Source organism: Suncus etruscus, chromosome 6 (genome assembly GCF_024139225.1).
Source record: "Suncus etruscus isolate mSunEtr1 chromosome 6, mSunEtr1.pri.cur, whole genome shotgun sequence".
Taxonomy (NCBI): domain Eukaryota; kingdom Metazoa; phylum Chordata; class Mammalia; order Eulipotyphla; family Soricidae; genus Suncus; species Suncus etruscus.
The window spans coordinates 37,093,129-37,119,548 of record NC_064853.1 but is presented as its reverse complement, the minus strand read 5'-3'; the positions used below and the strand labels follow the sequence as shown (position 1 = coordinate 37,119,548).

The 26,420-nt window shown below is 50.6% G+C and overlaps 1 protein-coding gene across 1 annotated transcript; it reads right to left on the bottom strand.

Moving 5' to 3' along the window:
• Nucleotides 1–2,560: 2,560 nt before the first annotated feature.
• RIMS3 (regulating synaptic membrane exocytosis 3) lies at nucleotides 2,561–23,633 on the bottom strand. Its single transcript, XM_049774962.1, has 7 exons — nucleotides 23,471–23,633; nucleotides 16,880–17,127; nucleotides 12,756–12,897; nucleotides 9,885–9,997; nucleotides 7,903–8,004; nucleotides 7,456–7,595; nucleotides 2,561–4,899 (listed from the first exon to the last, which is right to left on the bottom strand). Exons 2-7 carry the CDS (start codon nucleotides 17,094–17,096, stop codon nucleotides 4,687–4,689), a joined length of 927 nt encoding a protein of 308 aa, XP_049630919.1. The 5' UTR covers nucleotides 17,097–17,127; nucleotides 23,471–23,633; the 3' UTR covers nucleotides 2,561–4,686.
• Nucleotides 23,634–26,420: the final 2,787 nt, after the last annotated feature.

The window sequence follows — 26,420 nt, the reverse complement described above, 5'->3', positions numbered from 1 at the left end:
CCAGCAGAGAACATTTTCTGGAGAATTTGAAGACTTTCTGCTCTCCCACTGATGTCTTTCTAGAAGCAGTAAGGAGGAATGACTGCCTCCTCTCCTGGTGGGGACACTGGCTCATTCAGAAAGCAGCTGAGGTCCTGACAACGTGCGTCAGCACCTTGAAAATCGTCCACTGTAGACAATCCTTCAGCGCTTTGCATCGTTACACAAGAGTAAAAGAGGAGGGACAAACCACGAGGAGGTTGAAAGCAGAGTCTGTTTAGGATTCCCAGAGTTCTTGTCAGAAGCAGCATCTGGGGGTTGGGGGTAACAGGACAAGGAGCCACACACGCTACAGGCACCAGGGCTGGAGAAAATGAGCCGGCAGCGTGTCAGGTGCAGGTTGGCCCCACCTCACCACCCTCATGGGCTTACACCTTTAACTCCTGGATGGAACCAAAGAGCAACCAGCCAGTGCTCTGACTGTGCAGATACCAAAGTCAAATCTAAGTTTTTGTTTCTCTGTGAGTGGCTGGCCCAGCCTTTGGCCACGGGAACAGACACTCTGTGGCCCCTGAAATTCCCACAATCTATTCACAACAGCAGAGCTCTAGGGAAGCTGGTCCCAGGGACACTTCCTGGTGGCAGTGTGGACTCCTTGGGAGGCCCCAGGCCCCTGTCCTTACTGCCCTCATCCAACCATAGCAATGGGAGAAGTTCCCCAAATAGCAGTACTGGCACCTCTTGGGGGTTGCTGACCCAAGCCCAAAGGGTCCCCAAGGGAGCTCAATGTCATGCTGCTCCACACAGGCACACAAGCTCAGGCTTCGGCATGGGGGAAGAGGGAGAGTTACTTTGCTACATGGAAAGATTAAGCCCTTTGTCAGAGAACAAGGCCCTGTCATCGGGCACCAATACCCAAGCTGCATGAGTCAGCCCATAGGGGAGCTGGTGCCCAAGGAGGCCAAGTCGCTCTCTTTGGCATCACTGACATTGCTCTGAGATGCTCAGACACACGCTCAAAATAACCCTTTCCAGCAAGACCAGAACAGGCCTATCTGGTCTCATCTGATTTGGGGGGAGGGAGGGACCCCCAGCCCTTGTGTCATGGTGATTTGGTTTCTTCCTAATCTCTTCTAAGAGAAGACAGAGAGGCGTTCCCATCCTCCCTTGTCATGCAGTGAAAGATAATCCAGTATGGGAAGCAGCATTTTACAGAACCTCTATACATGGGGGAATTCGGGAGAGAAAGAGAAGGCGGGAGGGTGCAGGGACATAGGCCTTTCTGGCTCCTGCTGGCAGCGGGACCATCTCTTGCTTCAGGAGGAGCCATCACTATCCCCCCAGTGGCTGACAACTGGTCCAGAAGCTGAGTTCAGGCAGCAATGGTCTGGCACCATCAAGATCAGCCCTTCCTGAAGCTCCGCTTCATTGGGGGCCAAGGAAGCTAGAGAACTGTATTAGGAGATAGAGAGCATTGGCTGGGGAGGGACTCTTAGCATGTCAAGGGCAACAGGCCTTGAAGGACCCAGGTAGCATGTCAGGCTCCTGACAGTGCAGTCTAAGATTGTGCTACATTTCATTTATAAAGAAATACCCTTCTGTGGGGGTCACCATCATCCTTAATCAGAGGTGGAGGGGCTTGTGCCCTTGGGAGCTGGCAGTGAAGAGCTCAGGCAGGTGCCCTTGAGGAACTGGCCTGCCCTCAGCGCTCTAATTGGCAGTGACCCCATGAGTGATCCACAACTTATATGGGTCACCTCACTTTCGGCTCCTGGTTCTGCTTCAACCCCTTGAAGTGGCACTGTTGCCTGGCACATGGTGATGCCAGAAACCCTCCACCCCCATGCCTTTCCCAGGAGAGCAGGAGAGACTAAGGGGACCCTTCTGGGGAGGAGGCTCCTCCCAAGGATAGAGTCGCCCTTGTAAAATCAAAACCTGGTTCCTCCATCCCCATGGGAAGGGGTTCCAGAAAACAAGTGGAGTGGGTGGACAGCCCACACATGCTCTGAACCTCCCTCTCATTCTTGCCCTCCAGCTCCCATCACCCAGGGCCAATCCTTCCACACATCCTGCCTGAGCGGAGGAAGAACTGAGGAAGCAATTGGCCTGTGCACCCGGGCCCAGCAGGCATGTGGAACTGGTGTATGACCACTCCCAAATTGGGAGTCAAGGTCCTTCCTGGTCTGCAAATCTTTTTCAGGTGACATTATGTTCCTGGCCAGGAAGTCCTCTCCTGGGACAGGTTTCTCAGACACAAAGGGAGCTGAGAAATACTCTAGAACCTCACCACTAGCCGTCCACTCACACGTCAGGAGCCCTATAGGAAACAGCCAGGAGTGAATTGGCAAGGGGCAAGAAGGATAATCCCACAGTCATCTTGAGGTCCCTTCTCCTTAGAGAAGTAGGACAGTAAAACAGTGTAGGGCTCGCAGTCCTAGGTTGCTCAGCCCTGACAGGTCTTCATTGTCCCCACTGGCCTCGGCTTCCCTATGCCCACACAAGACCTGGCTGGGCTCTATCCTAGGCCACCTCTCTCTCCACTTGCAGCTCCCACCATCACACTTCCAGTTCCCTGTGGGAGCTGCACAGACTGGGGGTCACCTCAGTGATGTCAACACCTGTCCTGAATACCTCCACTTCTCCATGGGGATCGTCACACCTTCCTGAGAGGAGTCCAGAGGCAGAACATAAAGCAAACTTTTGCAGGCGACTTGCATCCCTCTCCCCATGTCCACTGAGAGGACAGAGCCTTGTACTTCAGCTGCAGAAGCCCTGAGGGTGGGCAATTCTCTGCATCCTCTGTTCTCCTCTGCCCCTCATAGCAGCAGACATGCAGCAGCTTTCAGTTTAGGGATGACACTGACCAGCTCAGCTTCCCTAAGAGGGAGGTTACAGGACTCAGGCTACTGCCTAAAGAGGTTCCTTGAGAAGAAATGCTACTAGCTTCTCCCTCCCTCAGAACCCATCTCCCTGTCTCTTCAGCTTTGGTTAAATGGTCTCTAAGCACTGGAGCTGAGATGGGTCTTTGCCTCTTGGAGGACACATGCCACCTCTAGGCCAGTCACTGTCACTGGTCGGGGTGATGTCAGGGAAGAGGAAGAGATAGAGAGAGAAAGACATTGCCAGACCTTGGCCCCTTCCATGGTCTCACTCCTCTCCACCAGAGATGGACCCAAGGGTCATTCTGGCCAACCTTTTACCTTTTATCATTGACCCAGGGAGACAAAGGAGGCATTCCTGAGCCAGTTAGTCCAGGATTTCTAGCAGACAGACACCTCCTGAAGGTCAGTCCAGAAACTGATACCCATCACTGGGCCCAGCTGCCACCTCAGGTCAGGGTTCATGTGCTCCATCCAGGTTGATGTGGTTCCATAAGGAGGGAAAGCAACAGAGGCAGGCGAGGACTGGGGCAGGACAGGCCACTCTCCAAGGGGCAAGAGTGGGCACAAGAAGGCAGGCAGGCAAAGGAGTATTGCTTGTACAGCGCTGGTGACGGTGGTGGGTGGTCCGGGGTTCAGAGCCAGGTGTCTGAGGAGCCAGAAGGCTTAGGCCAAGCGCATCTGAGCTCCCAGACAGGAACCCTGGTCTGGAAATGAGCAAATACAAAAACAAAACCCTATGGACAAAACAGAACAAAGCCCCCAAATGATCAGTGTCCAGCAGCTAAGTCCAGAAGTGAAATAGAAGCTCCAGACAGTGGCTCCCATAGACTCTGCCCTCCTCATTCCAGTCAGCTGCATGGCATGGAGCCTCCTCAGCCCCAAACTCCAGGTTGAGACAAAACAATGATGGGCACCCTCAGGCATCTCCAGGGACTGGCTGCTTTGGTCCCTCCTAGCGGCACCCCAGGGCCCACAGGAGCTCCTTTGGCTTATGGGAGCTTATGGGGAGGGAAGCAGAGAACAAGGCTACAGGAGGCAACGCCTTCCCCTAAGCTACCTGCCAGCTAGCCTGGCCTCTCAGACCTGGTGAACAGGTAGAACTGAGGTGGCCAAGTCCAGGGAGAAAGCCATTTGCAAGCACTCAGCTCCTCTACTCCATAGTCCCAGGATCCCTGACAGGACTCCAGAAGAGCATGGAGCATGCCACATGCCGCAGTGCATCAGAAAGAAGAGCTGCCTCAGCAAGGGGAGCAGGGGGAGGGGGTTCCCAGAGGGGCCTTGCAGTGGCCAGCTGTGGTGGACGCTACATTCCTCAAAAAGAGCAGCAGTGCTGGAAGAGGAAAAGCAGAACAAAAGACAAGACAGAAAAGTAAGTAGAGCCCACAAAGAAGAGATCCAGGGACACGTGAGCTCTGCCCCGGGGACAGGGCCACACAGCAAGGAAAAGCCTCTCTGTGGCCCCACTTCCAGCCCTGCACTCGGGGAGACCTGCCACTCAACACTCCTTGGCTTTCTTTTCAACGACACACAGACAAGACTGCAGCCCACGAAGCCACTGAGACTGACTCAGGCCAGACACATGGACAGCTAAAATGTGGGGAGACACGCACGCACACGGAGACACGCACGCACACGGAGACACGCACACACGCACATGCCACAGTCTCCACTGCCAGCTGGGTCAGGCCCAGGAGCCACCAGGCATGCAGCGGGGCGAGGGAGTCCAGAAAAACGCGAAGACTATGTACAGGGAAGGAGCTGGGGTGGGGCAGGGAGTGGCTGCAGATCCATCTCCCCCGCCACATCCTTCTTCCTCCTGAGGTCCTTAGGAGCACGAGGGGCTGGTGGCGCTCTCCAGGGAGGACTGCGACAGGCGCCTGGTGAGTGAGCCGAGGGTCGAGTCGGCCACTGAAGACGTGGGGAAGAGTTTGTACCAGCCGGTGACAGCGGCACTCAGGTCCAGCTCATCCAGCATGATCTGGGCCATGCCCATGAAGCATTTGTGGTCCATGCGGCCATAGTCTCCCCACACTATTACCTGAGGGAACAGGAGAGATAGGGATGGGTGGGGACTGACTGAGCCCTTTCCCAGACTGATTTCCGTAATCAAACATGCCAGGCAGATCTGGCAGAGTTTATATATATAATATGTGTCAGTCGTTAGGACCACCTAGAAAGAGCTGCTGTGCTTTACACAAAGTGGCAGGTCTCTGTGCTCTGGCCACAAAGAGCAAATGGAATTGAAGAGGCTATAATTAAGTAATCCAGAGACACACGGTGACTGGGGACATGGCTGGGACTGAAACCTAGGTCTGACTTTCAGGGTCTCCCAGTATACCAGAAAACAGCCACCCACAAGAAGGAACAACCTGGAAATCCGAAACCTTGGCCCCTGCTTTGCCCTGGTCCAGTATGGGCTTGAGCAAGCTCTAGACCAGGGGTCTCAAACTCAATTTACCTGGGGGCCGCAGGAGGCAAAGTTGGGGTGAGGCAGGGCCGCATAAGGGATTTCACTTACCGAATATTCGCAATAAAAAGTCGCATTAGTAAGAAAAAATATCGCAAAAAATCGCATTAAACATTTGCATACCCCGAACAGAACTGCTCGGGGTATGCGAATGTTTAATGCGATTTTTCTCTTACTAGTGCGATTTTTTTTTTACTAATGCAATTTTTATTGTGATTATTCGGTAAGCGAATAATCACAAATACTGCAATATTTGAAGGCCGGCCGCTGGCCACAAATGTTGTATGGAGGGCTGCAAACGGCCCGAGGGCCACGAGTTTGAGACCCCTGCTCTTGATCCTTAAAGGACCACAGTGTCCTCATCCATAAACCTGGGAGAGGGAGAGCAATCAACTCAAACTTGTGTTTTTATCAGCAGATCCTTTTTCCATGAGTATAAAAGTGGGAAGGGGCTGGAGCAATAGAGCAGCGGTAGGGCGTTTGCCTTGCATGTGGTTGACCCAAGACAGACCTGGGTTCAATCTCTGGTGTCCCATATGGTTCCCTAAGCCAGGAGCAATTTCTGAGTGCATAGCCAGGAATAATCCATGAGCATCGCCAGGTATGGCCCCAAAACAAAACAAAGTGGACAGCCCAGAGGCTGGAGCAATAACACAGTGGGTAGGGTGTTTACTTTGCATGCAGCAGACCTGAACTCCATCCCTGACATCCCATATAGTCCCCTGAGCCTGCCAGGAGTGATTTCTGAGCACAGAGCCAGGAGTAACTGGGTGTGGCTCAAAGCCCCCTCCAAAAATGTGGGCAGTCCAGAGTTCCCAGTTTCCCCAGAACTGGAGAGTTCAATGGGTCTTAGCAGTTTGCAAACTCAAAAAATCAGTTCTTAGTATGGAATTAGATAGTTCTTAGGGCCATAGCACAGTGGTTACTAGATCTGCACCTGACCTAAGTTCGATCCCCAGCACCCAATAATCCCCTGAGCAGTTGTGGTAACTCCTGGCACTTCGGGTGGCCCTGAGGATCCCTGAGGGTCCCTATAGGACCCAAGTATTCTGCATCCTGAGGTCTTGGCACTGAAACACTGGCCTAGTTGGCTAAGAATTGCCAATGGAGTCCTTGATTCTCCTGAGTATTGCTTGGGAGCAGCCCCATCCCCATTTTTAAAAGAAATCAGAATCAGGGCCCAGAGAGATAGCACAGTGGCGTTTGCCTTGCAAGCAGCCGATCCAGGACCAAAGGTGGTTGGTTCGAATCCCGGTGTCCCATATGGTCCCCCGTGCCTGCCAGGAGCTATTTCTGAGCAGACAGCCAGGAGTAACCCCTGAGCACCGCCGGGTGTGGCCCCAAAAACCAAAAGAAAAAAAAAAAAGAAATCAGAATCAGAGAGCCCAAGGCTCAAGTTCCTTCATCATCAGTGTGGCCTCAAGCAGGGCCCACAGCCACCTATGCTGTGGTTATCACTTAGCAGGGAGCTGGTGGTGTGCCAGGCCTCATGCCAGCCTTGCTACAAGCAGCTCTCATGAAATCTGCACTCCCCACTTCACCCACAGTGAACCCAGAGACCCATTCTTGCTGTGCTGTCCCCACTTCATCTCATGGGCAGCAAGGGGTTGCCTCTCCTTCCAGAGCTATAGGATAGGGTGGGCATGTTCGCATAGCTGGACTGAGAATCATCCTGGCCTGGACTACACTGAGTTCAGTCAGTCTTGTCCTGAACCTGCTCTGGGTCCTGTTGTGTTTCTGGGCCTGGGTCACTGGGAGCTGAGAGGACTGCCTTTAGCATAGCACCAGGAGAGAGAGAGAGGGGAGAGAGAGAGGAGAAAGGGAGGGAGAGGGAGAGAGAGGAAGGGAGGGAGGGAGGGAAGGAGGGAGGGAGAGAGAGAGAGAGAGAGGAAGGGAGGGAGAGAGAGAGAGAGAGAGAGAGAGAGAGAGAGAGAGAGAGAGAGAGAGAGAGAGAGAGAGCCAGCCATGCTCGGGTCTCCCAACCATGCCGGGTAGAGCAGCTGAGGTATTGTCATTTGCTGCCCAGGGAATCACCTGGGGGTGCCCCATCTCTGCCCATGGATGCCCATCGCTCAGGGGAAATCATTAAGGAGGGGTGTCAGGAATACCTGTCCTGTCCCCACTCACCTGCAGCTCCTTGCCCTGGGGACCCTCATCAAACAGTAGCGCTTGCTGATACAGAGGATCACAGGTTTTCTTAGCCACTTTTGTCTTCTTCTTGGCCAAGCAGACACCGTTCTCAAGCAAGTAGACCTTGATGTAGGTGGCTGAGGGTGGGGAGAAAGTATAATGAGAAGGTGTTTAGGGGAGATTACCAGGGCCCTGATTTGCCAGGTGCTCCGGAGGGAAGCAGGTGAGCAGGAAGCAGTCAGTGGTTAGGGGCCGGTGGTCAGAAAGGTGTTGGTCAGACCCAACTCCTCCATCCTCCCTGCTGTCTGTTTACAGACCTTCTAGACCCACAGGGCAGAAAACACTGTGTAAGTTCCCAGGGCAGCTGAGGACCCAGACCCACAGCTCAGCTAGCTCCTCTTGCTGCAGAACCCAACTTGCCAGCTCCCTGATGCTCTGCCTCACCTGGCAGGGACTTGGAGCCTGGTTTGGGGGTAAGGCCCCGAGCCTCAATCACTTCCACCTCCAGCTGGCCACTCCGATCCATGATGGCAACGTGCACGTCTCCTGCAATGAAGAGGAGGGTGTGTGGGATCTTACCAGGCTGAGGAGTGGGCTAGCTGCTGAGCAGAGCCCATTAGCGAAGGATTCTGGAGTAGACATAGGGTACAAGGCTGAGACAACTGCCTGTATCCCAACCCACCTCCCTCAGTCCTCTAGAAAACTGGGTTGAAAGGTCCTGTGGGGTGGAGGCATGTTTGAGTGACAGGATATCTAAGGGTCCAGTCTGAAGGTAGAACATCTGTATCATGACAGGTAGAGTAAGGCTGGGAATATTGTGTCTCCTCAACTTCCTGCAGAGTGGACCTCAGTGACTCTCTAAACACTGATCTGGAATCCTTCAATTATCGGCAGAGATGCTGAGATAGGCACCTTGCTTAGAACCTGCTCATCCCTGGTCAGCGTTGGAGGGAACAGAGGCAGATACTCTGGGAACAGATATTTTGTGGGCAGGTCCTCTCTGTGGAGGAATTTAATGAATTCCAAGAACTCTCATCTTAGTCTAACATAGGCTTGCAGGATTTGGAAGCAGGCTTTAGTCCCTTGGAACAGACTTCAAAAGGGTGCCAAGACATCAGGCATCAGATTAAGAAAACTTTACAGGGGCCAGACTTTGGATTCGGACGCTGAGTGGAGATTCACTGACCCATCACAGCACTGCTTGTATTTGTATTTGTGGGGATTTATACTTTCAGCGGACATCCAGGCACTCGAGAGAGGCAGCTGGGGTGGGTGGGAGCAAATGAGAACCTGATCCTCCTAATCTCGACACCAGGGGGCGCCACATGCAAATATATAGACTGATGATGCATTAGCCTTGTGGAAGGGGTAACTGCTCACAGCCTTCCAGCCCTAAGTTGGGCTGAGGTCTGGGAAAAGCAGACTCCCAGGCCATTAAGAGCTTGAAAGCAAGGGCTGGCAATCAGCCAAATCCAACCCAAGGGCCAGATGAGAGCTGATGACACTCATTCTCTGAGGGTCCCTACAGAACCCTCCTCCAGCAGACACAGGCTCCTATGTGAGCACAGAGGAGGACAAGGATCGACCCCGAGTGCAATGAAAGGAACCCTAGCCTAGAATGCAATTCCTGGTTTGCAGTGGGATCTCTGTCTGTGCCCCACTTCTGCTGTGAAAGCAGAGGCGGACCACAGAACAAATGAGGGCTGAGTGCAGGTGTCTGGGTCAGATACTGCTCAAGTCAGTGGATGGGGAAGGAGGGGGAGACAGGAGGAGGAAGCTCTGGGGCTGCTGAGCCTGGGAGGAGCTTCAAGAAGCCAACAGTCTGTAGGGAAGGCAAGATTAAAGGAGAGAGCCGGAATTACAAGTGGAGACTTTGGAGTACTCCGGAACTGCAGAGACAAGAAAGAAAGGGATGGAGAGGCTTCCAGGTGCCAGGCACTAGAGGAAGGGATGTTAGGGCCCCTAAGGCATATTTGAGATGCAGCAAACCAAACAGGGAATAGGAGCTCAGCAAATGATTCAACAGCAGAACCATTATTCCTCTTATACAGAGGAGGACACAGAGGTCCTCTCAGGTGGTACAGGTGAGCCAGAGCCCATGGAAGTCTATTCTGTGACAATTTTGTGCTTGCCATTTTAAGATGGCACTGAGAGTCACACATGGCAGAGTCCTCTGGGGGTGGGGTGGTGAATCAGGGAAGGAAAGGCTGTGAGACATGCAAAGCTGACTGCTGAGACAGGCTCACCCTCCTTTGCTCTCTGATGAGGGAGTGGCTGATGCTAATTTCCTGGTGGCATAAAGCCTAAGAGAGGGGCCCCTCCAGCTGCCTGTGCCCAACAGATACCTCCACCATGCTCCCAACTCAACTTTCTATTGTGAGTGGGGCCAGTAGCCCCTTCAGTCCTGCCCCACCTTGAGAACTCACCCATGGGGGGTGTTGCCAGCGTCTGTCGGCCCACAATCTGAGCTGGTCCCAGCCCATCCAGGAAATCACTGAACTGGCTTTCAGCCCCGAGACGAGTGGTAGGGAAGATGAACCTGGAGGAGAGAGGGACATGTGAGGGCATCTGCCCTGGGATCACAGACCATCCCATGTGCCTCACTTTTCTCTCTGTATGATGTGAGTGCATTGCTTTGTCTGGGGACAAAGACAGCCATTTCTCTTTGTGCATTAGGGGAAAACACATTATCATTTCCAAAAAAGGACTAGAAACTGGGTCAGAGATATAGGAGGGCATTTGCCTCACACGTGGCCAAATGGGTTTGATCCCCAATATCCCAGGTGTTTGCCCAAGCCCACCAGGAGTGATTCCTGAGTGCAGAGCAAGGAGTAAACCCTAAGTATTTCTGGGTGTGGCCCAACCCCCCTAAAAATACTAAAATCCCTAATAGGATGATGGTGTTTCTTCCAGAGGCAGCAGAAATTTCTGTAGGGAATGAAATGCAGGGCTTTTTTTGGACATGGGGTCTTCTAACCAAGAAACAGCTGCACAGGCCCAACATGGCAACATCTGACACCTCTTCTGAGAACTGAGATTTAGTTTAAGTTGGAAATCATGAACAGCCAAACAGCGCCATATATGAGGATAGGGTTAACAGAGAGAGAGAGAGAGAGAGAGAGAGAGAGAGAGAGAGAGAGAGAGAGAGAGAGAGAGAGAGAGAGAGAGAGAGAGAGAGAGAGATGGTGGGGGTCTATGACTGAAGGATATGGGGGAAGGGGTGTGCGGAAATAGTAAGAAAAACTGACAGCAATTGGAAGTTGGCCAAGCCCCAACAGGGCACTAAGTGCTCCACACCCATTAATCATTAATCCTCTCAAGCACTCCCTGTGGCAGGAGCTATTATCCAATTTTACAGATGAGAAAACAGAGGCTCCAAGTGGCAAGAGATTTGCCTGTCCTGCAAAACAGAGATAATGCCCAGCCCACGGGGATATGAGGAGGACCAAGCAGATGGTGTAGGAAAAGTTGCAGACAAACAAGATATTCTCAATAGTAGCTATTGTTGTGGTTGCTACCAGTCAGGGCCAACTGTTCTTGTTTCATGTCCTCAGGCTGAGATGTTCTTGGTGTGGCTGTCAGAGGCTGAACAGATGAGGGAGGCCGGCTCAGTTCAGCACAAGAGTTATATCGGACCAAGGAGAGTGTCAAGATCTAAAAGAGTCCAAGCTTCTGGCTAGAGATCAAAATTTTTCCTAGAACTAATGTCATATTGGGCAGCTTGGCCCTAGCAGCCCTTTGACCAGGGAGTGAACAGAGCAGGCATACAAGCTTATGGAAAGGGCCTATATGTCTCCCCTTACAACATAGCCTACACTCCTAGGAAAGGGCCTTTTGAGGATCACCCTTGCTCATTGGCCACAGCCAGCAATAGCCCACTATGGCATTCTTAGAATGACAACAGAATCTGAAAGGGTTCAATACAAGAAGTAGAACCTGGGTCTGGAGAGACAGCATGGAGGTAAAGTGTTTGCCTTGCATGCAGAAGGATGGTGGTTCGAATCCCGACATCCTATACGGTCTCCCGAGCCTGCCAGGAGTGATTTCTGAGTGTAGAGCCAGGAGTAACTCCTGAGCACTGCCAGGTATGACCCAAAAACCAAAAACCAAAAAAAAGAAAGAAAGAAAGAAGAAGTAGAACCTTAGCAATTTCTGGTGAAAAGTCCACATGGAGATGGTGACTAAAGGTTGTGCAATCAAAGGACATGGTCCAGATACTGATTCCAACACCACTGAAGAGCCATGACTCGGCAAAAGTCACTATCTCACTGTGCTTTAGTTTCTCCAGTTGGATAATGGAGCCAGTGGTTGTTTTGACATCCTGGGACTGTTAAGTGTCCAGTGAGACACTCTTTCTGGGATGGCAGTGGCTGATTCATGCCAGTCCTGATGGAAAGTGCCCAGGAATGCCCAGCATTGGGCCAGAGGTGGGAATGCTCTTGGCTCCTCATATTTATGGACGGAGAGAGAGCAGAGAGACATGCAATCATGAAATCTTAAGTAATAGAGATGAGATGAGTAAGTAACAAAATCCAGACATGCTCGGGCTTTGATAAAGCTCAATTAGAAAACCATAATCATAATCATACAATAGTGTCATCAATTTAGAAAAGATTCAAGAGATTGTAACTCATTGCCTTTCAAAGGTTTGGTAGCAACTGTAAGTAAAAAAGACAAATCCAGGGCTGGAGAGATAACATGGAGGTAGGGCATTTGTCTTGCGTGCAGAAGGTCGGTGGTTTGAATCCCGGCATCCCATATGGTCCCCCGAGCCTGCCAGGAGTGATTTCTGCGCATCAAGCCCAGAGTAACCCCTGAGCGCTGCTGGGTGCGACCCAAAAACAAAAACAAAAAGACAAATCTACAGAACACCACCCACCAGTGCATGACTACACATGGGGAAAATAGTCAATCCTTACTGCAGACCATACTCAGGTACTTCCTATTTCTCTGTGTAATACCGCCTATGACCCCTCGCCCCAAGCAAATTTTTAACTTCTTGCCTATGAGACACTTCTAGTTTAAGAAACACTCAACTAGACTGATATCCTTGTGGAATCTCCATGCAAGGCCACTTGAGGGGACTTGGTTCACAGGGGAGCAGCACCCATTTGAGTTTTAAGGGAATTGGGGGGTCTTGCTTTCCACCCGACCCTTCTCTTCTGAAGTAAGGGGCAGTGCGTAGGAGTTGGGAGGCAGGAGATTAGGGCAGGAAGAGCCGTTTCCCACTCAGGGCAGGGACTGGGACAAGGCACCGCAGCACTGAGGAGGGGCGCGGGGCGCGGGGCTACACGCACGTGCCCTCCGAGCTGTTGCTGTTGGTGCTGCCATCCGTGGACTCGCGGCTGCCCTGGCGCGTGACCCGGCTCCGCATCTCCACCGCGATGCCTGTCTCTGTGCTCCGCCGGATGTTGCTGCGCAGCTTCTTGGTGGTCCCTTCTGTGACCCCCCAGAAGCACAGAGAGGAAACAAGGTCAGAGAAAGGAAAAAATCAGGTCAAACTCACCCGCCTGGATGTACCTGGCCAAGATGAGGCTTAGCTGGGACCACCTCTAGAGCCAGGATCCCTTCTCTGGGCAGGGACCCCACACAGCCCACCAGAAAGAAGCATGAGACAAAGCCAGGATGTGGGGCTGCTGAGAGGGGTCACCTGGCAAACACCTGCTCCTTCCAGGCTGTATTTCTCTCTTTTGCTTTTCCTGCCCCAGATTTTTTTCCTCCAGACATCCAGACCTCACCGCCCCCTTCTCTGAGACATCACAGGCCTGGAGAGAAATCCCAAGAGGGCCAGGAGAGAGTATAAGTGGTGGGCCACGAACCTGAGTTCCCTGACACAGCTCCTCCCAACATTTGGGAGTAACCTCTGTGGCCCCAAGTATATCATTGGACCAGACACTACTGGGGGTGGCCCCTATTTAAAACATGTAGGTACAGGGACCCCTGGAAAGCTGGACTGGGGTAGAACTGTGTGTGGGTTTAAATAGACTCTGGCTTTAGCAGAGGCCAGCAGAAGAACTCAGAAGCTGTCCCATGATGACTCACAGTGTCTCTGTCCCTATTGTGCAGGGGGCTCTGTGCCCCCCCCCACCTGCAGGAAATGTAGGGCACTTTTCCTCCCCTAGCAGCACACCCTCCTGTCTGGGTTTCCATAGCAACCTCTTCAGCATTGCGAGTGGTCCCCTTCCCTCTAGACACCCTCTCTCCTCCTAGCAGTGGGGAGCTGACACAGGTGAAGGGATTAATGTCTGAGGGGTGGATGAAGTGGGGCGATGGTCTGAGGGGGTCACTGTCGAAGGCACCTCTGCTGTCATTGGCAGAAGCCCAGGCAAACGAAGTGGGCTTGCTCACGTGGTTGGGGAAAGTCTGAGGGCAGGAGCACAGCCCCCCAAAGCAGAAGGGATGAGGGGCAGTTACCCTGCTGGTCAGGCCCTCCCCACCCACCCTCAATGGTGGCTCAGGGAGGTAATATTTGAGACCCTGGCCTGGGGAAGGGGTCTTGATTCCTCCTGTTATGCCCTATTTATCTTTCAGAAAATCCCACTAGGGCGTGAAGGCCAAGTAGACAGGATGTGGGGGCGGTGAATGTGGCAACACATGGTGTCCTAAAAGGCCTCAGCCCCATATGCCCAAGGCCTTCACACTGCTGCTCCTGGAGCTGAACCATCTGTCCCTTCACCACATGGATACAAATTTCTCTTTTGGAGTAAGGGGCGGTGCACAAATGGGGGAAATTGGCAATAAAGATGGGGGGCTCCTAGCTGCTATTCCCCCAGCCCAGTGAGGAGATAGAGGGGTCCCAAAGGCCACCAAAGAGTTCCTTTCTTCCCGCCAAACTTCCTACAACTCACACCCTGCACTGAAGCCTCACACTCAGGACCCTTACTCTCCATATACTTCAAGAGCCATGGAAAGCTTCCTCTTATTTGGAAGTACAATGACTTGCCCAACAGGTCTTATTAGACCCTGGAGCCTCTGAGTAGGGGGATCCCAGAACCCTGAAATGTTAGAGGTACTCCAAAGAACCTCTCATATTGCCATTTCATAGATGGGGAGTCTCAGGTCCAGATACTCATGAATGAGGGCTTAAGACCATGTCCAGTGACTGTCTAATGAGTTACTTAGTAACCTCCCAGCCAGCTGGCCAGCTCCATGTGGGCCTGAGAAGGGATTCAATAGAGATAAACTTGTAGGGTGTGAAATTATCTCTAGTAGAACAGGTAAGGTGCTTGCCTTGTATATAGCCAACCCAGCACCATATGGTCCCCTGAGCCTACCAAGAGTGATTTCTGAGTGTGAGTGCAAAGCAAGAAGTCCCCTCAACAGTAGAGGGTGTGGTCCCCAAATAAACAAACTTCCAATCTTACAGAAGATGATCCTACATGTAAATATGTAATTACTTTTCTCTCTCACCCTTTCCCCCAATACCCCCCTTTCTCTCTCTCACCTCATCTGCCCTGCACCCCCTTGCTCCTTCACATGGACTGGTCCTAAGCTCCTGCCAATGACCCCTGAACCAGAGCCCAGAAAGAAAAAAAACGCTGTCCCTGGTCCTGAAGATGTGGCTCTACGTTGGGGAGTGCCTTGGGACAGCCTGGGGTGGCCCTGTGTAGGTCCAATCTAAAGCCATGCTAGAACCTACCCTTGTTGCCAAGGGCCAGGAATGAGATGGCACCCTTTACATACTCTTAGCCACTCGACATCCCCTGGCCAACTCTGAAAGTTACACACTGCTGGTACTAATGAGAAAACAGGTTCAGAGAGGTGAAGCAACTTGTTCCAGGTCACCCAGCTGGTAACAGGGCAGGATATGGTGCTGTTGACCATCTTGAAATTGTTCTCCAGGAAAGTACATTATCCCCTCCAGACTCTGCATTCCTGAATGAGCCCATTAGGTAATCCTGCCCTAATAGTGCCTGATTATCCACAGAATCCTCTGGTTATACGGACATCTATGCAATGCCACTGGCTCAGATTCTTGGCCTTGAGTTTATGCCCTGGCATAGACAAAGCAGAAACCAGGCATCCAAATCCTCCTCATCACTCCCCTCTCCTCTAGGTAAAAAGCTTTCTGAAATCTGTTCTCAGCAACACCTGCTGACTCTGGGCTCTCAAGAGTGACAGCACCAGGCAGATCTCTGGGATTAGTCCCAGCGATTGGGCCCCTGTCTCAACCTTGAAAGGCTGACCTGGCAGTTCCTCTGGGCAGGAACCCCCTGGCTTCTGTGCTTGGTTTTCTAAGGCTCCTGCTATCCAATATCTCCTTGACCTCTCCGTCTTCATCCCTGATCCTCACCAGTCCTTAACTTCTGTCCCAGCTCCAGTTTCACCAAAGCCCCATCTCACACTCACAGGTCTCCTGATAACCACGGGACCCTTTCTCAGCTTTGTTTCCCAGAGCCAGTCACCACATCACAGCCTGATCGCTAGAAAGACCATCTCACATCCTCCTGTGAGGACTTTGTAAAAGTCTATTTTAAGATCTGGAGAAGTCCCCCACCCCCAGTCCCAACTGGGAGTCTAATGAGCATTCTCCCTGGATCCTCCGGGGCCCCGCCCCCTCACCACCCCCACCCAGCTGCCTATTTGAAGGTTTCTTGGGGAAGTTGTTACTCGGAGCAAAATAAGCAGGAAGAGATTTTAAAAACAAAACCAGCTGGTGTCTGGGCTGATGCCACAAAGGGAAGAGGTTTGGGAGGGGGACAGCTGGCTCCTCTGTGATATATGTCCAGGTGCGCCTGGGTAAGTCACCTGCCAATCTGCCTGGGATTCCATAATGAGGGGTCTGAGAAGAAGCTACAAGTGTGTGTTTGTGTGTGTATATTTGTAAAGTATATGCACACACGTGACCCATTTCTGAGCGCACACACAGGTCACTGTTATATGTGTGGTGTGTGCATGTATGAGACAGTGCCTATGGGACCAAGTCTGTGTATGTGCACTCCTGTGGGTATGATTGTTGTGGCTGCCTTGGTGGGTGACTGACACCCAGTGCACATGGCAGAATGTGTTATGTAGGCACCTTGCAAGGTGTGTATTTCTCTGTCTCCTGTAACATGATGTGATTCTATAACCACCTTGTGTGGCTCGTTGCTCTTTGGCTACAGGTGAGGCTGAACATCGGTGACCTGTGTGTCTGTGAAAGAAATCATGGTGTACTGAGCACAATGCTAGAGATACCAGGGTATTCTTGAAGAAAAACATTTGCTGGCCAAAGCCATGTCTAAGTCTGAGTGTGGGGCCAGTGGAGGATTTGAATTCTGATCCTGCTGTTTGCAATATGGGCAGGATGGGGGCTTGTTACACTACTTTGACCCCTTCTCTTTGGGCCGCTGTGTGCCATGAGTAATGAAAGCACAACCTGTCCATCGGTGTTGATAGGGACCCAGAAAGGACAGTGGTGGTGGGCAGCTGAGGTACTCACCTGGTGTGGTCACAGGTAATGCACTCTTGCTCCACTGTGTCAGGCCCACAATGGCCACCATCTTGGCGCCCAGGCTGCTGCGCCGCTTTTTGGCCACACTGCTCCCGGGCCCACTGCCTGCCTGTTGGGCACCGCAGATTTCACCACTGATGCTGGAGCTCCTCACCACATTCCTGGAGGGGGTGGCCGAAGCCGGCCCTGGCTCCCCGTTAAACATGGTTGGCAAAGCGGCAGGGCCTCAGGTAACTCTGCAAAGGGGTAGGAGAGAGGGAGGGGTGCCCGATCAGAACCCGGATATCCAGCCCACCACTGCCGTCCCATGCCGTGTGTCCAGGGACTGGGGGGGGGGGTGTCTCGCCCGCTCTGAGGTTTGTGGGGATCATTCTGTGGGGGTCTCAGCTTGTAGTTTCCCACAAGAAATCAGTCAAAATTGTATTTTCAGCCAGGTTTGGAGAAGTGTCTTAGGTCTACTGAGTAAGCCAAGCTTCTTTTTTGCTGCTTCCCTGCCACTTTTATTAGAGTTTAATATAAATCACCTGAGGGTCAGGGTTGACATAATTACGGGTACTTGTGCTAATTAACTTAGAAAAGATGAAAGGAAAAACTAAAGTGGTTTTGCATATGTATGACAACAATTCCCCCTCTTCTATTTGTTAAAATGGATGGGTCTAGGGTTCAAGTCTCTGTTCAGTCGCCAAATGTAACAACCTTGCCTTCGCTCAGGAATGACTCCATTCAAACGGGGGTTTTTCCTGTAAAGGGTTTAATAGGACACAACAGGTAAGAAGGGCATCCAGGGTCTTACAGCAATGCAGTTCAGAAAGTCCAGCCAATATTCCTCAAACCAATAACTCTCTCCACCAGCCCTACCACCAACTCTACCACCTCCATGGTATTCCAGCAAAACTTCTTATGCACCCAGGGCAAATGCTTCTCAATTTGACCCAGGAGTTTCTAATTGGGAGGACCCTTTGCTCTTTAAGTGACAGACCCCCATTTGGAATTGATCTCCAAGATAGGTTGGGCAGGAGAAGGAGCCTGAAGATGCAGGGCTGCAGAAGAGTCTGGCTCAGGTAGAAAAATGCAGGCCCAGCTGCACATGGACACCCTGGAATTCCAGAACCCCCTCGATAGCAGCTGTGTGGTCCTATGGCTGGACATTCTGGAATTTCAGTGAAGAAATCTTGAAATTTCTGCTGAGGCCGAATAAATTCCAACACTTATGTCAGGGGCTGCTGAGTTAGCCAGAAAGAGCCCTTTAAAAGGCCCTGGGGAGGTTGGAGTACTGCTGGTAGGGCACTTGCCTTGCACATGGCCAACTTAGGTTTCGTACCCAGAGCCTCATATGGTCCCCTAAGCCAGGAGCCAGGGATGATTCCTGAGTACAGAGGCAGGAGTAAGCCCTGAGCATCTCCAGGTCCAGGCCCCAAAACAAAACAAACACACAAACTCAAAAAATGAAAAATATTATGCAAATACAATGTCTTATCGGGTATTTTTCTTATTACATGCAATCACTAATATCATCAACATTCTCTTTAAATATCTAAATGTCCCCATTACACTCCATTGTAAGGAGCCAGCTCAGAAAAATATTTCAGGACCATTACTTCTGTATACCCAGTGGTGCTCAGGGGTTATTTCTGGATCTAAGCTTAGGTGTGACCCCTGATGCACTTTCTTGCTTTTTCTCTCTCTCTTCCCCCCTCCTCTCTCTCTCATTACTTCTTATACCAAGTCTTCCTCCCAGCCCTCACTTATCTTGAATCAAGTGCAAAAAGCATCTTTCTCTGCTCATGGGACCTGCTTGCTTGTTTCCTCTGGACTGACTCCTAAAAATAGGCTAGGAGGTATGAATTCTTCTGGTGGCTGCCCCACTGCCTTCATCCTCCTTTTCTGTGCCCTGAGAGAAGAGTTGCTTTGTCCGGGCACCCTCCCTGTTTTAAAAGCACTTCCTAAGTGTTGTAAGGTAACCAGTGACTGGCATTCACCTTGTCAATGTGTATGGTCCAAGGGCAAGCATTTGGCTAAGTTAGCCCTATTTGATTTAAGGGAGAGATTTGGTTCAATGCTTACAAGAGAGATGTAGGGAAGGATTTGTCTTTTCCCTTACACTCCTTTCTCTCCCTCTTTCTCAAAACCTCTTCTCCTAGGGAGAGCCCAGCCGTAGAATGAAGCCAGTATTCCTGATAAAAAGAATCTCAGGTCACACCTGGAATCTGCCTTCTCTGTCTTCCAATTAGGGGAGATAATGTTTTTTTCCACTGCTAGAGCCAGTTTGAATCAGGGTTCTCTGTTACTTCCAAAAAGCATCCTCCAGATACTGAGGGCATACTCATGTTTTTGATTCTTGGCATATAGTGCCACATTCCTTCCCAAAGCTGTATTCAACAAATAATTCAGTCCTTAAGATTACAGAGCCTGACAGAGAGCCAAGGAGTTGGCCAACTTGGTCCTGCCCTCCCAAAGCCTCCAGTCCAAGAGGAGAGACAGACGGTAAATAACTAATTAAGTGATTTATATTTAATGAGGGTTCTGATGGGGCTAGGGAAAGAGCAGAGCTGTTCTAGGAGTCACTCTCGGGGATGGGGCAGCTGGCATCTAAAACTGCACAGAAGTGGACTTGGGCCAGAGAGAAAGCTCAAGGGGCTGAGCTCATGGGTTCGATCCCTGGCACTGTATGATCCCCTGAGCACTACTAGGAGTAACCCTGAGCTCCCATGGGCCAGGAATAGTCCCCGAGCACCGTGAAGTATGCCCTCCTCCAATATAAAAGAAAAAAATGACAGAAGTGAATTCTTGTGCTATTAGAACCTCCAAAGAGGTCAGAAAGTTCGATACAGCAATCTGACCCCCTTGGTTGTAGATTATAGGAAAGAGCAATGATCCACAGGCTCTGTTCTGGCCACAACATTCTTCCCATCCCAGGGTCCAGGGCACTTTCACTCCAAGAGACTCTGAATTTTCAAAGAATACAGAGGTCCAGAGAGATAGTACCTTGGGAAGGCACTTGCCTTCATGAGGCTGACCCAGTTTCAATTCTCAACACAGCACATGATCCCTAAGCCCCACCAGGAGTGATCCCTGAGCACCACCAGGTATGGCCCCAAAACAAAACCAAAAAAGACTATAAAAAGGCGAGGTGCTGTTCAGTGGTAGAGCACAGGTATGAGGTACAGGATTTTGATACCTGGCAAAAAATGAAAGATAAAACAAACAACAATCTAAAATACTCAGAAAGGGAAAGAAAAATAATGATGGGTGAGGGAAGGTAGAGCTCCAGCTGATGGGAAGGCTGTCCCCAGACAGGGAGGACAGTGCCAGACCTTGGGGGCAGCATGACTCCTGCCAGGCTGACGGACCAGGGCTGCCAGTAGGGATGAGTCAAAGCCACGTTTTCTGTCTTCTTTGTAGCTGCTGGACTGTTCTTACTCGCCCTGTGATGTGTGCAGAGTCCCGGATTGTATTTCTTCATCCATCCCCCATCCACCTTGCAGCTAATGGAAAGTCCCCTCTGGACTTGGGCCTATGATGAGCTCTTTTCTTTAGTTTCCAATCCTAGTGCCAGTTTGTATGTTTTAGGCTATCTGTGTAGTCTTTCCGTGTGTGGATGGTGGGAGAAGGCTTATCTGACACTTAAAATCCACTGTTATATAGGCCTCATTTTCCCTTTAAAGTAGTTCCAGGAGGGTGTGTAGTTATTTCTGTGTCATAGATGAAAAAATTGAGTCTTAGAGAAGCCAAGGCTCAACTAAGAAGTGGCAAGGCCTGGTTCAAGTCTAATCTGTTTCCATAGGAAAACAGATGTAGTAACCTGCCCCTTGGCTTCAGAACTCACCCAAAGGTGCTGGCCTGTTCCTCCAACTCAGGCTTTCTGCTGGGGCTCTGGGCAATTTGAGAAAACTGTACAGAACATTTCCATGGCATAAAAATGTCCCCCTGGCCTAGGTTTTCACAGCTGGTGTGAGCATCTGAGGGACAGTGAGACCCCATCCAGGCCACGGCTAGAGAAGCAGGAGTCTAAGGATACTCAAGAACCACCCCTGGAGCAGAGGGGAGGTAGGGGACAAAATTCCTGACCCTGCCAACCTGGGGCTCAAGTTTCCTCATGAATAATGAAGGGGATCTGACATCCAGGACTCTGCACCGTCCTGTGCCATATCCTCATCTCTAACCACCCAGGGTCACCTGAACAGCTGATAAACTTGGTGGGGGAGTCTGGGAAGAAGCAGGAAGGCTACATCGACAGAGAGTGGAGGAGCTAGACCTAAAGCAGCAGAGCCAAGATCAGAGGGCACAGGGTTCCTGGGAGGGCAACCTGGAGGGTTCCGAGTCAGGGGTAGTATTAGGTCTATGGGTCCTCCTGACTGTGTGTCAAATGAAGGGGATGGAATCAGAGAGCTCTAAAAATACTTTTGCTTAGAGTCTAGTTCTAGTTCCTAGGCTAGAATCTAGGAACACTGTAGCTCATTAGGATTCTAGAAGTTTCTCTAGTAACTCAGGAAGGGTAAGAAAAAGAGAATACAGAGCCAGTCACTGAACTCCTATGAAGAGGGGTGGGGAGTGTCCAAGCCTGCAGCATTGAGGCCTCAGTAAACCAGGCTACTGCAGGCAGATATGGGGAATGGGCCCACAGGACACAGAACCCAGTTCCTTGTCTTTGGATGGTTCTAAAAGACCCTTTGCACAAAAGCCACTTTATCAGTTCATAGTCTCTGAGCAGGTCTTTCCTTTTCCTAACCCCTTCCTTGGGAAGGAACTCCTTTGGGCCACCAGGACCCCAATCTTCTTTTCCTTCTTTTAAATACAATTAAGTATTTAACAGAATTCCTGTGTGATACAGTTACATTGAGTTTCATTCATACAATGTACAATGCCCACCCCTTCACCAGTGCAAATTTCCTACCACCAATGTCCCCAATTCCCTCCCCCTCCCCTCTTCCTTGCCTGCCTCCCTCCCCACTCCACTCTCTCTCCTTTTCTCTCTTTCTTTGGCTCTTTTCTTTTGGTTTTTGGGTCATACCCGACAACACTCAAGGGTTACTCCTGGCTCTAAACTCAGAAATCGCTCCTGGCAGGCTCAGGGGACCATATGGGATGCTGAGATTCGAACAACCGACCTTCTGCATGCAAGGCAAATGCCTTACCTCCATGCTATCTCTCCGGCCCTCTTTGGCTCTTTTAAACACATATTGTTACTTAAAGGGTTTTGTGTATATCACTTTACCTCCTTTCAGCATTTAGTTCTTGTCCACAGTGATCATTTCCAACTACCATCATCATAGTGGGTCTCTTCTCTTAACTGTGCTTCTCCACTATTTGTAGCAAGTTTCCTACCATGGACTGGCCCTCCTAGCTCTCATCTCTATTAAGACCCTGATCCTTAGCCTCTTTGCTGATTCCTGTCTTCCACTTGAACTCATATTTCCCCTTCAGGGAGCAGATCTACCGCCCCCTACTGCCAAAACTGCATGGTAAGAGGCTCTTCCCAGCACTCCAGCAATACATCCATGGCTTCCTTTGCAGCTCTCCATGGTAGGCCTCTACCTAGTTTGGCAGGTCCTTAAGGGCTCTCAAATCTTTCCTAAGTTCTTACAGAAGGACTCTATGCTCTGTAAATGTACTTGAGGTTCCTTGGTCCCTTTGGCCAAGTGTATAAACAGAAAATAGAGTCAATGAATCCAAATAAACCTAACCCCTCAAACTTTCCATTTAGTTCTCCACCCAAGAATAAGGGGGTCTATCATGTATGGGAAGGACTGGTAGGCTGCCAGGTATGGCAATAGCTGAAGTCTTCCCCTCCTTTCTAACCTCCCCCGCTAGTAGACATCACTAATCCAGCTTTCCCATTAAACTCAGATCCAAACTCTAAATCCTGGAACCAGAGAGAGAGGACAGTGAGTAGATCTTGTCTGCAGGCAACCAGCCTGGGTTCAATCCCTGGCATCCCAATTCTCCCGGGAGTAATTCCTTAGTGTACAATTAGGAGTAACCCTTCAGCATTGACAGGTGGGACTCAAAAGCAAAAAAAAAGATCAATAAAATAAGTATAAATAAATAACTCTGAATCCCTCTCCACACAGCATCTCAGTACCTGTGAGTCAGAACCAATCCATGGGACCAGAAATAACAGAGGGATTAAGGCCTTGCATACACTCATTCCATTACACTATAATCACTCTTGAAAGAGTGAGTTGTCTTTTTTTTTTTTTTTTTAGGAGTCACACCGGGCGACTCCCTGGAGTTCCTCCTGGTTTTGCAGCCAGAAGTCCGGTTCGGGGGACCAGATACACTCATCCCAGTTCCAATTCCCAGCACCACACATGGTCCCCAGGTTCCCATGAGAGACCCAGAGCACAACTAGGTGGGGCCAAAAACCCTCCCCCACAAATAACCAAAGTATGATTTACCAGACCTTTTCTACTCTGAGTCTTTCAATTGGCAGCGTAGAAATCAGGCCCACACTGGCAAGAGACATCCAAATTACAGAGAAATCTGATGGTAAAACCAAGATTCCAACCCAAGCCTCCCTCCTTCAAAGTCCCACGTTTGTTAGTGGCTTCCCCCCATCTCCCACCTCCACATACTCACCGAACTGATAAATCTGATGCTCCTAGGCTGCCGCATCCCAGGGGGCTCACCCCTCCTTACAGCTCACCTCTCAGGTGTGTGCTCAAGTCTTCAATTGACTGCTTCCAAGACCCCAGCTTTCCAGAAAGAATGTGAAGGCAATCACCTGCAGGAGGCGATGTGCTGGGTCTGGAAGAAAAGGGGAGGACTCAGAAGAACAGGAGATGTTTGCCCCGTGGCTTCCAACATTTATGAAGGAAAAGACTTTGAAGAGAACTGTGTGAATTCAAGAAAATCCTATAAGGTTTTGAAACTCTGGTCCCCCCTTTGTAAAGTCATCAAACTGGGACTGGAGAGATAGTATGGGGGTTAATGCACTTGTCTTGCATTTGACAAATCCCCAGTTTAATCCCTGGCACTGCATATGATCCCCCAAATACCTCTAAGAGTCACCTTTGAGCACAGAGGCAGGAATAAGCCCTGAATAGCACTGGATGTAGCTCAACCCACCCATCCAATTCATCCAAACACCTGACTCCCAAACATGTCTTTAGAGACTATTTCATTCAACTTTATTTTTATTTTGGGAACCGCCCTAACTGTGCTTAGTAGATCTGGAGTTATGTTTGACCTAGGAGTTCAATGCCAAGACTCAGCCACGTAGGGCTGCTAGGGTCCCACTTAAGTGATGGCAGGTCTGAGGTCTCACGTATCGGGTGAGCATTACAGCTCTCTGAGCTATTGCCTTATGCCTGTCTTTAGAAACTTTAATGTTAACTGTTGGTACTGAAGTCTCATTCAGCATTTCTAGACAACCTTGAAGGGTCTCACCAAGGTCCAATTGCTAAGGAGCTCAAGATCCTACTCTTTCTCCTCTACCTCTTCCCAATTAATGGGATCTGTGTCCTTCTCCAAACATTCTGTGACATGCCCCACAATCAGGACTATAGGGGCCAAAAGTGGGGGCTGGCTTTGCTCCCAAGCTCTGACTCTGGAGCAGATCAATCAGCTCCTCTGAAACTCTATCCCCTCTTTTCTTTTTTTCTTTTTCTTGGGGTGTGTGTCATACCTAGTTATTCTTAAGGGTTATTCCTGGCTCTGAGCTTAGGAAATACTCCTATTGATGCTCAGGGGGACCATATGGGTGCTGAGGATCAAACTCAGACAGACTGCATACAAAGTAAGCACCCTACTTGCTGTACTATCGCTCTGGCCCATTTTTTTTTCAGGCCACATCTGTTTGATGCTCAGGGGTTACTCCTAGCTAAGCACTCAGAAATTGCCCCTGGCTTGGAGGGACCATATGGGACACCGGGGGATTGAACCAAGCTCGAGATCTTTCCTTGGCTAGCGCTTGCAAGGCAGACACCTTACCTCTAGTGCCACCTCGCCGGCCCCTCTGGCCCATTTTTTTAAACTTTATTTAAACACCATGATTTACAAAACTGTTAATAATAAGGTTGTTTCAGATAGTCAATGTCCCAATTCTAATCCCACCAGTATGACCCCCCTATTCATCAATGTCCTCAGTTTCCTTCTCTACCCCCAAGCCTGCCACCTCAGCAGGCAAAATAAATTTACTTTATCTTGCTTGTTACAACATGCACTAAAACATAAAATTACTCATGCATTAATAATTCCCTTTCTGGTAAGGGTTTTTGCTGGGATAGATGGGATGGCACATGCATGCTGGCTCTCTGAGGTTACACACCCGGGTTGGCTCTCTGTGAATCTCCATCCTCTCTTCTATAAGAGTCTGCTGGACACTGACCCCTGCCCGACTGTCCAGGCTGCATAGAGAATGAGAGGAGATGAAGAGGAACAGGAAAGCAGGGAGGAACAATGTGGGCTTTGCAGGCAGCGACTTAGCTCAAACCCTAGATGTGCCACTTCTAAGCCTTATGACGCAGGACAATTTCCTTAACAAACCCCCTGAGCCTACGGCCCCTCCTCTCTAAGCGGTAATAATGATGCCCGCCTTAGGATTCTTAGATGAAATATTACAAAGTGGGGATCAGTACGTGCCAAATGCTCAGTTGGGCAATTACATGACTTCGGCTCATCACAGCGCCTTTGTAAACAGTGAAGGCCTGGGCAGGTGTTAGAGCTCAGCAGGCTGCAAGCAAGCCAGGTGCAAACACTTGATGGGAAGGCTCAGCTCAACAGCAGCACCTCCAACTCCCACCATGGGCAGCTCCCCCCAGAGTCCAGAGTGTAGGGGGATTGTGGTCCCAACAGGCACCTCAGCTGAAGTGTGAGCTAGCCTAGGAGGCTGGGCTCCTCCCTGCTAGCTTCTTTGCTCCTAGCAACTTGTAGGGTCTGAGTCTCCCAAATTTGGAATTCTGACCTCCCATCTCCACCCAGCGCTAAGGTCAGTTTGTCTGTCCCCATGTAGGGAGTGATAACGTCAGAGGCCAAGGCGGCTGCAATGAAGCATGGAAGAGCTCCCTGGGAACGGACCTATCCTCTCCCCAAGGAGCAGGAGAGGCATGGTGGGGGAGGTGTGCTGATCTGGGGATCATACTTAGGCTTCGATAGAAGACAGCATCAGAGCCTCTCCTGGTCACATGGCCTTTGTCTACCCAACCTCCAGTAAGACTTAGATGTGTACCACACACAAAAACAAACATCCACCACCCCTCCCCAGCCATGAGAGCATGGATTTTCAAATGTGATCAGGCACAGTCCACACCAATCAGCTGATATACACTGCAAACACAGTGAGTAGACAGATAAAGACCCCCAAGTCCCCAGGCATCCATTTCCACAGATATAATCCAATGTGGCCATGCTGATGTCCACAGGCCAACACCACACACACACACACACACACACACACACACTACCCTCAGACAAAAGCAGGAGGGGCTCATCCCTTTGGTGGGCTAGGCTGTGGGCATCGTCTTACCCAAATCTGTGGCTCCCCTGGCAGAGGCGCCCTCACCAGCTCTGAGCAGGTGCTTGTGTGAGC

What these genes read in the sequence shown, in the direction of transcription:
- RIMS3 (XM_049774962.1), bottom strand. Translation starts at nt 17,096, where the DNA reads ATGTTTAACGGGGAGCCAGGGCCGGCTTCGGCCACCCCCTCCAGGAAT. An exon ending in ATTACCTGTGACCACACCAG is followed by an intron (nt 12,898 to 16,879) that starts GTGAGTACCTCA and finishes GGGGGGTCACAG; the next exon opens with AAGGGACCACCAAGAAGCTG. An exon ending in GCTGGCAACACCCCCCATGG is followed by an intron (nt 8,005 to 9,884) that starts GTGAGTTCTCAA and finishes TCTTCATTGCAG; the next exon opens with GAGACGTGCACGTTGCCATC.